The sequence below is a fragment of the Rhinolophus hipposideros genome (assembly GCF_964194185.1).
Source record: "Rhinolophus hipposideros genome assembly, chromosome: 6".
NCBI classification, from domain to species: domain Eukaryota; kingdom Metazoa; phylum Chordata; class Mammalia; order Chiroptera; family Rhinolophidae; genus Rhinolophus; species Rhinolophus hipposideros.
This window is the reverse complement of record NC_138052.1, coordinates 45,531,623-45,549,788: the sequence shown is the minus strand read 5'-3', so window position 1 is coordinate 45,549,788 and position 18,166 is coordinate 45,531,623. Positions and strand designations below refer to the sequence as shown.

Below are 18,166 nucleotides of genomic sequence, written 5' to 3'. Positions count from 1 at the left end.
TATCCAGGTGACCCCTTACGCTCTCTGCACATCTTCCAATTCTTACATGGTCCTAGCACTTTGGCCCCCAACCCCAAGACTATGGGAGGGAGAGTTCTTCTCATGTCCTCCAGCCAGGCTCCCACTAATGGCAATGTGGGATCATTCCAGTAGCTTCCATTAGGAGGACCCCCAGGGCAGAGCTGGTGGAGGCAGGAACTGACAGAATGCTGCTGCTTCCGTCAGGGCCTAGTGGTTTGTCGGGGACCTTCATGGGGTGTTTCTTTATCTTCCTTCTCACTCAGCCATGCTATGAGCGCACACTGCGTTTGTCAAGATACTGCTTTCCACTGCCCTGGACGTCTGCATTCCTGTAATCAGCGCTCCTGTTCCCTCATGCCTCTTCTGATGTCATTTCAGTGTGGCATCATTCCCCTGCTTCTGGGTGAAAGTGTGTCAAAAGAAAGGGGGCCAGAAGACCTTTACGCTACCTGGAAGCCTGCTGTAACTTCCTGTTGTGTGGCTGTAACTTGGGGGAGAACCTCAGGTTGCCAGGGGAGACCAGATAAACAGGAATTCGATTATGAATAAAATCAAATCAGATGGAGAGATAGGGAGGGGTGGGTGGCATTAACGTGAATGGATTTTTTCCCCTTTGTCCTTGAGCTAAGAGAAATTTTTTAGTTACTTGCTGCTTCATGGATGTCGTAGCCAAGGATATTTTATTACTGGAGAAGTGGATCTGGAACAATGAATCATTTCCCTGCATAATTTTCTGTACACCCAATCACTGTGGTATAGAAGTTAGTTGTCAGTGCCGGCTGCCAGGAGCAGGGATCGATAAGATGGAATTAGTAAGAAGCCGGCAGGAACTGGGGGCTCCATGGGAGCCGCAGTGATGGGGGATGGGGGAAAAAGGAATTTTTTTCAGAAGCTTGCAGTAGACCTAGTTCTAGTTTCTATCTAGGTGTCTAGGGTAATCATATTGTTTATAATATTAATATTAACAATCAAAACAATTAAACACAAGTGCCAGGCACGTTCACTTATATTATGTTTGCATGCATTGTTTCATTTAATATTTACAGCCATCCTATGAGGTAGATACTGTTGTCATTCCCTTTTTATAATTGAGAAAACTCGAGGCTCAAATGCGCAAGCAACTTGCCCAAGGTCACATTTCCAGCAGAGCTGTCTGGCCTCAGATTCCCACTCATAACTACTACATGACCAAGAGGAAATACAGTGGGGATGGGCTGGATTTGGAAATACAGAGTGAACAATTTGGGAGTCTTAGACATTAAAAAAGGGTCATGTTAGGAATTATGTTTGAAAACAGAGTGAAATGATTTTTTGGAAAGCCTGGTCTTTGTTAGGTGGAACTTGGAATAGGCCCGGACCTCTTGTTGGAGCAGATGCACATCATGCTCTTTTGGCTCCTTATTAAGTGATTATCTCGAAGCGTTTGTCTAGATAGACCTCCTTTCTAGACTGTCTTGTATATTGGGCTGGTCCTAGGCAAAGCACCTTTCTTTTTTGTCCGCTGTTTCCCCGTTAAGCTCTGCTAATAAGGGTGCTAGGGGGATTCTGGGGAGCTGGAGGAGGGAGAAGGGAGATGCTTCATCCTGTTTGCTTACTGTTCCTGTCAGCTTCGTTCCAGAAAGGGTCTTTTACTCTGCTAGCAGCAGTGGGTTCCGGTCTCCAGCTTCCTTCTGCATCCTGGAACCAGTCTCCTGGCGCCCCTCAGAGATGCCCGCCCCAGCCAGTCCTCAGAAGTTTGAGTGCCAGCCCCATGTGGACCCTCACTGAGAGTCTTTCCTCACAGATCCTGAGGGGTCAGCACCTGCCTTTCAGAGTTCTGGTCCCAGCTCTGTGGGTCTCCTTCTCTAAACTGTTAGATTCTGATAACCTCACCCCACCCCTGGCTATAAGGGTGGTAGGCGCTTCCTACAATTACTCTGTTTCACTCAATTTTTTTAGTTCTCTAACACCTATTGAAACTATTCTTTATATTAAATAATGTCTCCTGCAGTATCTAGTTTACCTAGTTTTCCCAACTGGCCCCTGGCTGATAAATAAATGTTCCCAAGTCCTGGTGTCCTGGCAGGGAAGCTGATACCAGGGTCCATGGTTCTCAAGAGTATAGGGGAATCACTGGAGAAGCGTATTAAAAATCCAGATTTCAGGCCTCCAGTTGAAATAATTCTGATTCAATAGGTTGGGTATGGGTTCAAGAATCTGCTTTATAAACAGACATCTCAGGTGTTTCTAGTGTAGTTGCCTGGTCTCAGAGGCTTTGAGAAAATTGGCCTCAACCCAGGACCTTCTCATGAGGCTAATTTCTTAAGTCTGGGGTTGTCCTGGGACTTAGAAACCAATTTTATTTATTTGTTTCTCTCTCTCTGTCTCTCTCTGTCTCTCTGTCTCTCTGTCTCTCTCTCTCTCTCTCTCTCATTGAATGGAGGCTATGGAAATGCTAAAAGCCCCACAGGGGTGTACATTGCCCCTGGAGGCTGCACATTTAACCCTTGTTCAGCCCAACAAGCTCTCAAGCAATTCGCTGGAGAAAGGAGCTTTCCCCTAATTGAGCGCTGACTACGTGTTAGGCCTTGCTCTCCCAGGTTACTCTCCATTCAGAGGGTTCCCTTTTTCTTTATACAAAGGCAACATGCATGCAGCTGTGTCATATCTCGCACAACGAGCGTTGTTAAGAAAGACAGCAGCCAAGAATAGAGTGCAAGCGGGGCCAAGGGACTCCAGCCTCAAGGACTGAGCCCCGAATAGGGGCAACACATAGTTTTATTAGGTGAGGAAGTAAAGGAGACAAAGCTTGTCAATCTCAAGATCTGTGAATCCCATACATTATAATAGGAAACTGATTCAAGCCAATCACCCTTGCCTGCAGGCAGTAGAACTGTCTCAGGATGTATGTACTTCCCCAAGGGACAAAACCTTTATGCATATGAATAGATGGAGAGCACATCATTGACTCACTTCCCTTGCAGGTTGTGGGAAGGAATGCAGACACAGAGGCAGAGACTCTCCTTAGGGGGTGGAGGTCTGTGCCCACCTCTATCTACCCCTTGGGTTCTCCTGTTGGTCCCCACGTGGCTCCGCCTGGCTTGGGTTGTCCGCCCCCACCCCCACTCCCATGGGGAGTCTTACTCGTCATTGGCTAACCAGCCATATTTTGGGGCCAAACGGAGACGTAAGGTGCAAGCACAAAGGTGAAGCAAAGTCCTGGAAAAGATCCATTTCACAGACTCTCTTTAGGGGCAGGTACGAGAAGACAGACCAGTAGGCTGCTGCGTGGAAACATAGCTGAGATGGGATGTCAAAGTAGACACTGGCTCTTCTTTTAGCATTTCACGCCCTTCCCATTTCCAGGTGGCTTAAGATTAGAGCAGAAAGGAATTGGAGACCACCGGCATACCTATATTAGAGCACCATGTTAGAAGCAGGACACTGGTATCTTTTGGCCTTTGCCAATGGGGATGTCTTTTTACCTGCATGAATAGCAGTGGACATTCCTTTGTGGAATCCTGGCTTCTCTTTGGCCGATTCAATCAGTGAAACAAGTAAGTTTTCCTGGGAGTTGTTGTTACTCCCTCAAAGCAGAACAGGAAGTTTTTCAGTCCTGCCAGATCTGGGGGCTTTGAGTTTGCAGGGCCCTTCCAAGGATGTCAAAGTGACCTTTAATGGAATGTGAAAATCCAGTTTGTTCTGTAGGGCTGTGTCCCTCTTGCAGTCCAGGGCCTGGCACAGTTTCCTGAGGTGGCTTTGGAGGGCTGTCATCGGCTCCTGTCTGTCATCTCCTCACCTTCTTAGGTGTTTTCTGTCACCTCTTTTATGCTCAAGTAGAATCACAGAAGGCCCTGCTTTATTTTAGCCTGACTCATTTTGTGTGGCTTCTCTATGCTGAGCAGTGGCTGGGGGATTTAATTTTTAAAAACTGAGGTCCACACCCATTCTGATGGAACACTGCTCTTCAACAAGCGCTTTCCTGTGACTCTTGACTCCAGCATTGAAAGGGATGTTCTGCAAATCAGAAGCGCATTCAGGCAGGTGGCCTCCCTGGGCTCCTTTCTTGAAGTTAACTGCAACGTCCACCAGCAACTAACCTAACAACACACACAGTGCGCTGTCCAGAGCTAGCATATTGAACAAAAGAGCTCTTCTTCCTTGCTTCTACATTACATGTAGTCTACACTGGGCGTGCTCTCCTGTGTGTAGATCCAACTTTGAGCACTGCTTCACCTCTCGTCTACAGGTGGCTGGGTTGATGAGTGTTTTTATTCACTTAGCAAACACTGAGGACCTCCTGGGTTCCAGGCAGGGGCCTCCGTGAAGTGGCTAATTCCAGGAGAGACAAGGCTGAGTGAGACTGCTGGTGAGCACTTGGGGTTGTTAAGGTAACATCTCAAGTGATTCATAGCCAGTCCCTGGGACTACGTTGTCAACTCCCCCCTCCCCCATCAAAATACTTGGATTGTGTTTTTCTTAAAAAATAAATACACATTCACCTACAGAGCCATTATATGTTTACTCCAAGTTTCATGTTGGTCAGTGTCAACATTAGGACTAGAATCCTAGAATACACTTTCAGCTTTGAGGGATCTAACCTGAATGCCCTTCAGACTAATTGTTATGTTTTTTAATGGCAAGTAAGCATTCACAGAGTAATTTTCAGCTACTGTGTATCAGTAAGAAAACAAAATGACTAGAAGTAAATCCCAGTGTTAATTACACTGAATTAAATGGAAATTAGAGTCTGTTAATTTTAAAAACAGCTCCTTATCATATTCAAACCACTCCTCTTTAACCTGGTGTTTAGAATTTCCCTGTGCCCACTAATAACTTCATTTTTTATTTTCTTTATGCTAGGTAATCCCAATCTACCCACGTTCTGATTTTAGTAAGTATAGTATAGGTTTGTTTTTTATGTTATGTTCTTTTCTTCTTTAAAACTGTTGCCTTAGATGCAGCTTGAAGTCCAAGGTGAGTTTGTTGACATTCATTCCATTTTGATTCCCCACACCAGTTTCCCTCTATCTCTCTTCCGATCAGAACCCAGAGGCTACTTTTTGTTTTTCTGTGTTATTATCAGATGGTTCTTGCTGAGTTGCATACAAGTGCTGATTTTCTTTGGTGAGGTCTGTGACCTCTAAAGGTTTTAATCATGCTTTCCCAAATAAGCTGGTTTATCCAGGTCAGTGGTGAAATGTAAGTAAGTACATTCACTGAGTGGTCATTTCTCCACCTCACGGTGGTCTTTATTTATTTATTTTTTTAGTGAGCTCTAACTCTGCTTCAGCAACCTCAGAAAGAGGCTCTACTGACTGGTTCTCATGACTCAGCCAGCTTGGCTGTAACACAAACCAGGGTACTCAGGAGGGTCCCCTGTGTGTAGCTGCCCTGAAAAACATGGCCTTCCTGTGCCCAGTCTGGTGTATACACACGGTCTGTGCACCTTTTATCCAGACAGGCCAGCAGTAGCGTCTGTATTGTAAAGGAATCCATAGAGCAAATCCCACATAACATCTGTCTCGCTGTTTCTGTTCTTTGTATTTGACTAGAGAGTTTACTGTGCGTGTTCCTTTCACACAGAACGCACCAAATGACAGGTGAATGGATCTGATACTTTTCTCTGTGTGTGAAATAGTAAGATGAGGTGGGCGGTGACACGGTGACATAGTAAATCAATTTGGGGCCATGTCCTGAGTACATTTGCATATTACGTTGAGCCATAGGAAATGTGATCATTTTTTTTAAATCTAGGAGAATGGCAAGTTCATATGTGTAATCTAATAAATAATTAAAAATTTGGACCATCCGGTAAGGAAGGGTATACCTTAGAAGCCAAATGACAGTAATGCACGAAGGCAAATCACAGCCTACAGGAAGCATTTAAGTGATTCACAATATTTGAATATTTAATTGCTAGTGTTATCCTATTAGGAGGTCTCACAAAATTCTGGATTTTTCAATTTTCCTGCAAAAAGCAGAATCTTGCCTTGCTAGGTCAGCCATCTCACGTAGTGACAATGGGCAGAGGCAGAATGGCAGCTGCACCTCTACAGAGCTCACGTGTGTGTTCATTCACACCCTGGCCAGCTTCTGGCCCTCATGTGACCTGATTGGCTGCAGGGGCTTTGAGGTTGAACACATGATATAAATAGAGCACACAGAGTAAGTTGGGTAAAGAGAGAACTGGAAGAAATCATCGGCTGGACCAAAGCCATTGGTTTTGTTTACTATGCGCCACCAGCCAACACCGCCAAAAAGAAAGCCTGATACAGCTCTGGAGTATTTACTTGAGAAAGGACAGGTAAGCGTATAATTAAAAACTCCTTTCACGTCCTTTCAAGGAGATGGGCAAACTCTTTCTAAAGGTTTGGCTTGGAGCTCCTCATTTAGGTGGGTTGTGAGGGCAGAACTTGCTTCCACTGGCCACCGTTCATGTCAGAGGCTAACGTAATGACTTTTTAAATCATTTTTTTAAATCATATTTTTTTAAATGCTCACATTTATGGGAAGTGATTACTGGACAATTGACCACTTTATAGCCTAACTTTAACATAAAAAAATGTATGTAGACTAATGTATGTTTTTAAAAGTACCAGATGTTTATTGCTACATTGTTCTTATGGAGGGGGGAGTGGAAATAAAGAGAATGCTCGTCAATAGAAGAAGGGCTGAATAAGTTGTTGTAGATCAACATCATGAAGTATTATGTAGCATTAAAATGACAAATTGGCAGGACACCAGTTGACCTGGAGGGATTTCCCGGAGGAGTAATACCAGCTAAGATTTAATTAGTGCTTCCTATGTGCTTGCCAGGCACAGTTCCAAGGGCTTTCAATGTATTAACTCATTTGATCATTAATGCTATTATCCCCATCTTATAAATGAAGAAACTGAGGCATGGGGAAATCAAGCAAGTCATCCAAGGATAAGCAGTTAGTTAATATGTGCAGGGCTAGTATACGAACTCATGTCATCTGGATGGGCAAAGTTTTTTGAAAGTCATTTTTTAGGTTAGCAAAGTACATTATCAGCGAGAAGTTTAACTACAGAATACTAATTCATAGCTGTTCCTGAATTCTCTTGCTTAGACTTATCACGCTGGATCAGTCCTTAGAAATCATTTATTTAGTCTTCTGTTTTCCAATTTAGCTCTCCTCTTCCCCGTTTTAAACCAATTGAATCTTTTTGGTCAGCAAAACGAAAGTTAGTCATGGCCTGGAGATGCTTTGCCCTCTCTCTCTTTTACCCCGGGGTGCCATATGAACTACAGATATAGTCTCCCTCTTTCATGTCACAGATGCGACGTGAGTCCCAGAGAGTGAGCCTAATGCCTAATGAGCCAATGTTTCTAGGGATGGGAAGCACATTACAGTATTAGGCCTTGTAGGTAGATTTTGTTATGCCCGTTAAAGAATTTGAGGTTTAGAGAGAAATGAGGCCCAGCACCGCAGGGGATCAGTACCAGGGTTGGAGAGAATCCCCATCTAACCTTTTCATGGGTCCTGCTAACCTAAGACCTGGGAACTACAGTGGCCTACCAGAAGCCCTTCATTTGGATCTTGCCTCTTATTGCTGTAGTCTTAATTAGGAAGTTTCTGAGAACTTCTAATTTGTAGGACATTATTTACCACAGGTGATAGTGGACAGTGACTTAGAACAGGCTTCTGTATTAATCAGCTCCGGATGCCATAACAAAATGCCGTAGAATGGGTGCCTGAAACAGCAGAAATTTATTTCTCACAGTTTTAGAGGCTGGCAAGTCCCCATCAAAGTGTTGTCCAATTGGATGTTAGTGAGAGATCTCTTCCCTTCCTTTTCCTTCCTCATTCGTAAAGTGAGGGGTTGGACTCGATGGTCTTTAAAGCTCCCTGCTTTAAACCTCTGACGTTGCTCTTGATCTCTCTTATAGTTGAAGAAAATCTTTGGATTCAAAGCAGAATCTTCCGAATTGTCCAATGAATGGTTAATCGCATTCACGCTATGGCAATAATCTCGGGTCATGAAGTTTCACATTTATTCTCTCTGGAGCTGAGAAGCTGCCAGTTGTTCTTTAGTCAGCTGTAATTGTAAAGCAACAACAGTTCTCTGGTTGTAAAGTTTTAGTAAAAGGTTTTCCTTACCATTCCCTCCCGCTGTACAGACTTCTCATTTGTGTCAGTGGAAGTCAGGAGACTTCCCCAGGCCAGAACTTAAGTGACTGTGATAGATAGCCCTGTATTACATGCGCTTGTTTGATCTTTTCTGGGACTTTGTTTCCTTCTTTCCTGTTTCTTAGTTCACCTGATTTGAGAATGTTCTGGGATGTGGATTGAGATTGGAGGGGTGGGATTGTGGGGAGATTTAGAGTAGGTAGGGCTGAAAATGGCTTCCCATCAGCAGCTACTTAAAGGTGTTTGTTGATTTCTCTGCTGGGTACGAGGCCCAGTGCTAACTAGCTACTTATCACTTTCTATGTGGCTCCTTCAGTGATGGTTTCTTGTTCTGGAGACTTTGACTGGAAAATACACTTTGCTATCAGCAGGGCTCTTTGTAGTGTTTGGCTCTGGTATCTGGAACATTCTGGATTGAGCCCAACATGCTGTGATCTGCAGGGCCAGTGAGGCCAATCCAGTGCAACTTGGAGTAGCAGCTGACAGAGCAAGCAGTGAGGTTAGGGGCAGGGAGGCCCTTTTAAACAGTCTCTGAGAATAGCACTCTCTCTCGGAACTGAATTCTAGAGAGAGAGAGGCTCACTTGAACCTTCCCTCTAGGTTCTCTTTTCTTCAACCATATATGACCCAAAAAAGTACTTTCTTAGAAGGCCAAAACAAGTGGGGAAAGGAAGAGTGTGCTGTGTCTTGTGGGAAGTAGGAAACAGCATGGATCTGGCAGACCTGACTCCGATTCCAGCTCAGGTACTCGTCAGCTGTGTGGGCAACTTTTCCGAGTTTCCCATATTGTCAAATATAAAATGAGGCTAATGATAAAAAAAAAAAAATGTACAGACTTGTAAGGACAATTATGTGAGTATGGTGCCTACTGTACAGTGGGTGGTCAGCATGTGTGGATTTTCTTCTCCGGGGAACACAGGTTGGAATGGGACTCTTGAAGTTGGAGACCTGGGTTTGGAGCATTAGGGTGAAATGTTCGGTCCCCGGGTCAGGAAGCCAGCACTGACGGTTGAGACCACAGGGCAGAAGAAAGGGTGGAACTTTAGCTCTAAAGACACACGTTTGGGCACTTCCAAGGGGTGGGAAAGCCTTGGTATGCACTAGGAATGTCATGCCTTTCTATCACACGTGTAAGGAAAGCTAATGCTGATCTCTCTTCCTTATTGCCAAAAGATGCCCCCTCTCCCTTTTGGTAATATTTGATGACTCATTTGGGAAGTGGTGCCTGAAAAAAAAAAAAGACTTGAAGAAGAAAGGTATATGGTCACATCCGGCCCCTTCATAACCATGAGCGTTTTAGCTTATTGATAGTCTTGCAGTAGTACAGGATTTATGTGATCAGAATGAGATTTTTAGTATTCTTTGCAGAATTGAGATGCCTTAACATAGAGGTCTTTTTACCCCTATGGAATATAAATCCTATTAGGAGCTTTTTGTGCTCTGCCACAAATCATTACACGTCTACATTTTGCTCTTATAAAATATAGATAATGACATGACTCTGCCTCCTAGGAGTTTGAGTGCATTAGCTAATGATCATGAGACCTTAGGAAATTCATATGAATGCTGAGAGTGCTTTTGTAATGACACATTTACATCATTTTGCTTGGCATCCTTGAAAGTTGTGCTTTCAACATGAGAGGACTCAGGTGGATGCCTGTTTTTCTAATTGTAGAGCCAGCTCAGAAGAGATAAGCTCAAAGAGTGCTCAGAGCAGATAAGTTTGCCACAGCATCTCATGGAAACCCTGCAGTAGCTCAGGCTGGAGTGGTTTGGTTTGGGCTGAAGTGGAAGAAGAGCCTGAGGTATTTCAAAGGCACAAGTTAGAAAATATCAGGACCTGAGGATGGTAGTGGTTTTCCTGAAGCATTATTCCTAGATGCTCATGTCCCTGGTCCCCGTGTTGTTGACCCGCCATTTTTTCAGCCTTTGTTCTGGGGGGCCATAAACACACTGCATAGCTGTGTGCTCTTTTTCATCCCCCCCGGATTGTGAGTCTCTGGAGATCAGATACTGTCTTTGTGTCCTGTAGAAAAGTCCATTTTTCCCTTTCTTTTCCCCTGCAGATAATTATTTTCAGACTTAAGAAATTATTTAAAAAGATGTCAAATTATAATGTTTTGAATACCTTGAGTAGAAGAACTTTAGAAAAATAGATATTTATGAAGGGGGTCATGAATAGTAACCAGCAAGTGTGCCACTCAATAGCTGATGTCGTTTTTGTTTCGTTTCAGGCAGTGGAGCTACTGCTGTGGTTCAGGCTGCCCTGTGCAAACCCAGGCAAGAACGTGTGGCAATCAAGCGGATCAACTTGGAAAAATGCCAGACCAGTATGGACGAACTATTAGTAAGTGAAAGTGAAGGACACATCTGCTGGTTGTTTTTCTTAATTTATGGGTAGAGGTATGTGGAGATGGGTGGGAGAAGCAGAGCAGAGATCTAAGACAACTTGGTTTTATCTCCTGTTTTGACACACGCATTTCTTGGAACACAGCCCCCACCACTTTTTTCTCCCCTGATTAATTATACTGTACCTTATTGACTATGTTGTATAGTACACAACTTACTTCACTTTGACAAACAGTATTTCGCTCAGTCATCATAATTCCTAGGTGGGGATGGTCTCAGTGTTGACTATTTTATAAAATGAGGGAACGAAGTCAGTTAGATGACCTAAGGTCATGTGCTACTGTGTGCAGGGTTGGATAGGGAGCTCCTGGCCCTTGGTCTAGAATCGTGACACAAATAGGAATTACTCCCCAGACAATTTTTTGGTCATTTTGGCTTTCATAAATTACAAAATTACCTGCAAATTTCCAGTTATTCAAAGTACTGCAGGCTAGCTTGCATTTGGCTAGTAAGAGGTTTCTTATACACGTCAATACGTACTTCTTATTGTAAATGAAGTATATAACATAAATAATTGGAGCTTGTCAGTGTGGATATGACTCTAGTAGCATTGGTTGATTAAAGGAACATTTGCTTTTGGCTTAACTGATTCATTATTAAATGAACAGCTTGGCAAATGGTTATTAGTTGCCCGGCAAAGTGTGAAGGGTTTGAGTTTAATCTCATAAATATAGTTGTCATTCAGCCTGCCAATTTTCTTTTTTCCCTTTTGGCCATTTATTTGAGGATAATAGAAGACCACAGTGGAGGAGTTAACTGATTGGTTATCCCAACACTAATCCCAGTACAAATATTAGTCCAATAGCCCCATACAAGCCACAAAGTATAATGACAGTTGGCTCCAAATGAAGAAGGCTTTTGTTATATTCTACATTGGGAATGGAATGTCATTAACAAGAGCTTTTTGTTTTTACTCAGAATATAGCTTTTATTTCAGGCTTAATTACAGCACCCTATAGTATAAATTAAACACAAGTATAAAGCTGTGCTTTTCCAGATCTGTGTGGCCTTACATTTTAAATTAGGCTTCACAGGCATAGATTTCACTGGGATTGAAGCAAGAGATTGTTTGCTAAAACTCAGATTCAAGCAAGGGCTTCCACAACTTAATAAATTCAAAAAATATATTACATACATATAAGGCTTTTACCCTCTTCAGAATGTCATCTGTGCTTTGCTCTTAATAAACTATTATTGCATAATTCTGTTGCTTGCTATCGTGGTGACCAATAATTGTGCCATTGTCATCTGACCAATTTTCAAGGTCACTTTCCTTGAGTGGAAAAAGTGTTGAACAAACTAGGGAGAGTCAGATCCTGCTTTTGCCACTAACTGATTTTTTAACTTTAGTCAAATTACCCAGCAGCTCTGTCCTATTTAGAAAGGGAATTTAATCGGAAGGTCTCTAAGATCCCTTTAGGACGCCTCAAATTCTGTGGTTGACTAAGTATACATTAATTTTTTTTTTTTAAATTGGAGTACACATTTAAACTTCTGCACTGTTTAGAAATATCACTGAAGAATTTGCCCATATATTTGATTGAACTGCTCTGCGGGAGGTCTCACAGCCATCTTTTGCCATCAGCAGAAGACTGACTATACAGAATATGTATAAGGCTTGTGTGCACTGTGCCCAACTGTTCTGGAACCATCTTTCTGGGCCAGTGCTGTGGTCCCTGGTCTCTACCAAGCCCTTATAGTTGCCCAAAACCTGCATGTTTCCCCCCTGCTGGCTTTTTATTATCATTTAGTGGTAAGTGATGGTACTGGTAGCTGTGTAAGGGTCCAAGTGGAGGTCAGCAGGAGACGGACATTCCAGGCCCTTTACTCTGTTTCCCTGGGACCAGGAAGCCTGTCGGTGTCCTTTGGAGGTGCTCGTGATTTAGGAAGCGCTGTCAATATAAGGACTAGTGATTTTATGACTGTGCGTGGCTCCACTCATCTGAGGATTTAGGATTTATGAGTTTGCTTAGTAGCAGTGAATTTATCTCTCTCATCCTTCCCCCTCTCATGCCCATGTTGTATTATATAATATATATACATAATTACTTTTCATTTAAAAAAGTATATTTTTTCATTGCTTTGATCTTTCCTTTATCTTGAAACTTCGACCTTTTGAAGTCTTGATATTTCTAGAGATGGTGGGATGGCTGTGATTATTTAGGATTATTACTTCCAGATCCTTTTCAAACAAACAAAAACAATGGCATTTACAGTACAGGTTGTCTAATGTTGCCAGGCTTTTGTGGCTTAGCTATTGGCACATGAGATTGTGTGGAGCAAAGTTGAGGTAATCCTTTGGACTTCTAAGACTGCTAATGCTCACACTTTTATTATCTCTGTGGGTTCACATTTTGGCAGTGTTTGGACATCCGCTATCCTAATAATCTTTTAATTCCGTGTGTGTGTGCGTGTGTGTGTGTGTGTGTGTGTGTGTTATATACAGGTCAGTGTTCTGCATCATTTCACACTCTGTATCATGTGTTCACTGGAAACCATTGTTCTTAGAAGAAATAGTGGTCACTGGAATCCTTATCTTGTGAGAGAGTTATGCCATAGAAGTCACAATTATCAGCTATTTGCTGGCTATGGGAGTATCTGCCTCCCCTGCTGAAACTGTATCATCTCCCACCTCTACTCTCACCCCCATCCTCCTTGCCCTGACTCCAATAGTGAGGCAGGATTTATGCACAGAGGTCAGATGTAATGGCACAGAAGAGTTGTGGACGATTGGCCCTGGATTCTGCTGCTTTTTGGGGTGGAGACCATTAGTGGATATTTCTGTGGCCATAGAGTTTGTTCCACGTTTGGGTGAAGAAAGATTCAAGTGATTCTATGATTTCTGAATCAAAATGATAATTACAGGGCCAGATTCTCTGAGAATGAAGAGAAGAAATGTTAGATAAGATCATTGGTGCTAAATGGTAATTTAAATAAAATTTATACTGTTGATATGAGTCCTGCAATATTCCTCAAAGATAATTTGGTTTCATATCTAATATACAGTACTATATTAGATAAATTAATATATTATATATTATTATATGAATAATAATATATATTGTGCTTAGATGCATAAAAAGGATTAGTTTGGGGTATATATATGGGAGGACAAAGGTATATGCTTACTAAAAATTCATTTAACTTTAGCAGCAATTAAAACACCCTAGAATAAGTGTTTTCCTTGGCACCACATGAATAGCATGTAAACTAGTGATTTTTCTATGCATTCTTTTAAATTTTCATATATGTTTTGGACTTTGGCCTTTAAATATATCCTAATCTCTTTAGGTGTGATTTTGGTGGTTAATTTTCCAGGCCCTAAGGGGGTGTTACTGGTCTCTTCCACATTACTGACCATCCCAACCTAAATGCTTGGGTAATTTCTGAGATTTGTTAATCCCACATTTGTTGTTAACTCCATATTTCTTAACCCCATAGTGATGTAAATGACTAATAACACCCTCTGGGAGATATTTATAGTTTTAGAGCAGAACTTGTTTACTCCATAATTGTTAAACCCTGCTAGATGGTAGATACTGAGCTAGGTGATGGGAAAACAGAGGGTTCCTGTTTCTTGGTGAGTCTTCGGACTGGTAAATGAGTCTATTCGTTTTTGTATTGTGTTGGTGAGATTTTTTGAGCTAGGGATCTCTTTCTGCACCTTTTCCCTCTATTTGCCTAGAAATGGTTTAGCAGATTGATAGATTCTCTAAAGTATATTTCACTGAGGGAGTTCTTGCTTTCTAATAAGAATTTAAGACTTGCTAAATGGGTCTGACCCACTGTCATGCAGACTAGTATATTCTATGTGAAAGTAGCCTTGAAGTTGCTTGAAAAAGCTTGGCTGTCTGGTTTGTGGTCAACCTCAAAGGTTAGGGATGCTACTCCCGGGCACACTTTGCTTCCCTTAAAAACCATCACATGAGTGAGGAATTAATTTGCTTTTTCTGAAGTTATCTATCTTTTCAATCTCTATCACCAGGTGACAGCAAATTCCTTACATGTGAATGATCTTCCTTTTATTTATCCTAAAACCTACTTTTCCAATCTTTGGGCCACTTTTCTTTACTTTTACCTAGCGATTGATGAACATTTTGGTTCATCATCATTCTTGACTTTATTTATGGTTTTTAGACTTTAGCCATATCATTCTCAATTTTTTTCTCTAAACTTCAGTTCTCATATTTTTAGTCTGTCTTTGGTACCAAGTCACAGAAAACTGAGTAGCATTTTTTCACATCAATGCCATCAAAACTTACAGTTTAATTCTTAGTGGCAGGTGAGTTACATATGTAGAAGTCATGGCCCTGTGGCTAAGCAAAGTGCTTGTTTCTTAAAAAAATAAATGAAAGAAAAAAACAGTCTAGTTAAGTGATTATGGAATAATATGTAACGATCATTAAAATATTTTAGTTTGTGATGAGTGATAAGTGTGAGCAGTCATTTCAAACAACAATGGCTACACAGAAGTGATGAATGCCGAAACTTGTGCTGGAGGGAAAAGAGCTCCTCACATCAGAGGGTCTGTGTTCTTCACCGGACACATGGTCTTTGGACAAATCAGTTTCACCTCTGGTCCTCAGTCTCCTCGTCCATTCAATATGGAATTCTACCCAATGGTAAACATTTGTTTTCCTCACCAAATTTGTATGATTCTGTGTATTTAAAAATTCTGTTAACGAAATCACTTTAAAAGTACTTGAACAAAAACACTAATTACTAGCAAATTATGCTTTATAACTTAGGATAGAGTCAAGTTACCCCAGTATTGTGGTATAACGATAAAATCCTCTGTAAATCCATAGATTTGAGTACACAGGATGCCATCTGTTTCCCCTATGTACATAATGAAAGAGTTTCTCAGTCTTGAACTCAAAAAATTTTGGTATACACCCTCCTCTTCCTGTGTCATCTTTATAAAGGTATTTTATTCCTCTCACCGATAGTATTTGTAAATAAATCAAGAGCTTTCTTTTTTCAGAAGAAAGCCACTGCCTTCATTTTGCTTTTTGCTGTAGTGCTTTTTTTGTGTTTTTTTTTAAGTTTCTCATCTCTTGATATGCTGTTTTCTCCCCACTTCTTTTTCCTCCTTCTCCCCTCTCCCTTTTCCTTTTCCCTCCCTTTTTTCCTACTTTTCTTCCTCCTGTTTAGAGGAATGAATTAGTTATAATTTGTACGTTATTTTGGAGACTAAAGCTTTAATTATTTTTTAAATTTATTTATTTGTTATTAGTTTCAGGTACACAAGACAAAGTAATAATAGTCGTTTATTTTTTATATCCCTCACACTGTGTGGTCCCCCCTCCCCCCATCCACTATCCGGATACTCTGACATCACACAGACCCATTACGTTTCCACTGTCTCTATTCCTAATGCTGTACTCTGCTTCTTGTAAGTACATACATATACACACACACATATATATGTACATACAAACTTGTAGTTGACATTCATTATTGTTCAGCTTCAGCTTCAGGTGTACAGTGCAGTGATCAGGCATCTACATCATCCCTGAGGTGACAAGTGTCCCTCGGATACCCTACAAAATCTTTACAACATTATTGATTATATTCCCCAAATTAATTATCAAAACCCCGTGGCCATCTTGTGGTTACTGACTGTTTTCTAATCCCCTCACCTCCCCTTTTATCCCCACCCCCGCTCCCATCTATGGAACCCTCAGTGTTTCCTCTATGTCTCCAAAACTGTTTCTGATTAGTTCATTCACTTATTCTTTTCTTTAGATTCCACATATAAGTGAGATCATATGGTATTTGTCTTTCTCTGTCTGACTTATTTCACTTAACATAATGTTCTCTAGGTCTATCCATGTTGTTGCAAATGGTAAGATTTCTTTTTTCTTTATGGTTGCGTAATACTCCATTGTATAAATGTACCACAGTTTCTTAATCCACAGTTTCTAAATGCCATCTACCAATGGGCATTTCAGTTGTTTCCATGTCTTGGCTTCAAGTTCTTTGTCCTTTTTTTTTTTTTTTCTCCAATCTTAGTTGTGGACGGTGCCGTTCAGCTTCAAGTTGTTGTCCTTTCAGTCTTTGTTGTGGAGGGCGCAGCTCAGCTCCAGGTCCAGTTGCTGTTGCTAGTTGCAGGGGGCACAGCCCACCATCCCTTGCGGGTCTCCAGGAATTGAACTGGCAACCTTGTGGTTGAGAGCCCACCGGCCCATGTGGGAATCCAACCGCAGCCTTTGGAGTTAGGAGCATGGAGTTCTAACCTCCTGAGGCACCGGGCCAGCCCCAAGCTTTAGCTATTTACTTTGCCTAATGGCCATTTGAGAGAATAGTTATCTCCTAACTGTTATCTGACATAGGCTTCTCTCATCCTTTTAAAATTAAATTACGTTTGGGGACCTCTGAGCAGTTCCTGTAGCCAGAAGGTATTTTTTATTTTCCTTTCAATTCACCATTAAAAAAAAAATTAAAAACCTTTTTGCATTGTTTTACCTAATCTCTGTAACTGTGTTGATACATTTACAAATCTTGTTTATTGTAGAAAAAATTATACCAGATTGAGGACGTCAACTTAAAAGACTGAAAACTATAGTGTGTGTGTTTTCTTTATTGTATCAATGAAAGTATTTTTCCATTCTTTTTTAACCAAATAACTTTCTAATTAGTAAATTAATTGTTTATATCCCAGCTCATTCCTCATCATATGTGGAAACAAATTACATTTGACTGTTCTTGTAGATTCTTGTAGAATCTTTTATACCAAGGATATAGCATTAAAATCCAAGCCTACTTCACTGAATGTGTGGTACTGTTTTGAGCATTTCCGGTCTCAATCATTGAATTTTGTGTTGTTGTTTGTCCCTTGCCATTTAGCTTTGTAATAATTTTCACATGATTAGGTATTTGTGTTTACCCAAGTTTAATCCAGTTGAGAGCAGAATCAGAAGTGGGAAATGTTTGGATATTTTGAAGACATATATTTTTAAGTAATTAGAGAATAAATACTATATATATAAAAACAAATTTGTTTTTACAGTTCCAAAGTTACATTAGTTTAGGGAATATGTATGATTTGGTTGGAGGAAACAATTTCCATTTTCGGAACATCAAATTTAAAAGTTATATTATTGTTGATTCAGATAATTAAATATACTAAGTGTATTTACTTTTGTGTTTTTATACATTTATTAAAAATAGCTTGCTAAAATGTTTAACGTCTTATGTTTTTTCAAAAAGTAAGCAGAAATTAACATTGCAAGGACACTTACGTTTCTCGACTACATGAGCTCAGTAACAAAGAAATCCAGCACATACTCATTTTCAGAGTAGGAGAAAATGGGGAAAATGTACCCAGATTGAATATAACTTCAATTACATCTCTCTCTGTTTTTTGTTTGTTTGTTTGTTTTTTAATACCTCACTTTTGCCATCTTCTTAGACTTGTTAGACTTCTTCAGATTCCATTCTGATTCAGATTCCATGGTGGCCAACTGAACAGCTTTCAGAGCCCATGAGGCATCCTTATGACTGTTTGCTGAAGAACTCTTTTAGTCAACTCTAAAAGAAAATGGCTCTTTACCAGTGCTGTTTTCCTCTAGTGTTTCAGCATCACTCTTTTATTCTTT

At 41.0% G+C, this 18,166-nt stretch overlaps 1 protein-coding gene across 12 annotated transcripts in view; it reads left to right on the top strand.

Moving 5' to 3' along the window:
* STK39 (serine/threonine kinase 39) overlaps nucleotides 1-18,166 on the top strand; it is a 281,370-nt gene that overhangs the window by 44,031 nt on the left and 219,173 nt on the right. For 7 of the 12 annotated variants that reach the window (XM_081051899.1, XM_081051901.1, XM_081051895.1 and 4 more), the window contains exon 2: nucleotides 10,391-10,503. In XM_081051899.1, coding sequence (XP_080908025.1) covers nucleotides 10,391-10,503 — 113 coding nt within the window. Of the gene's footprint in view, nucleotides 1-6,141; nucleotides 6,308-8,540; nucleotides 8,901-10,390; nucleotides 10,504-18,166 lie in introns of those variants that run through there. The other 5 variants (XM_081051897.1, XM_081051905.1, XM_081051904.1 and 2 more) reach the window with 5 other exon arrangements.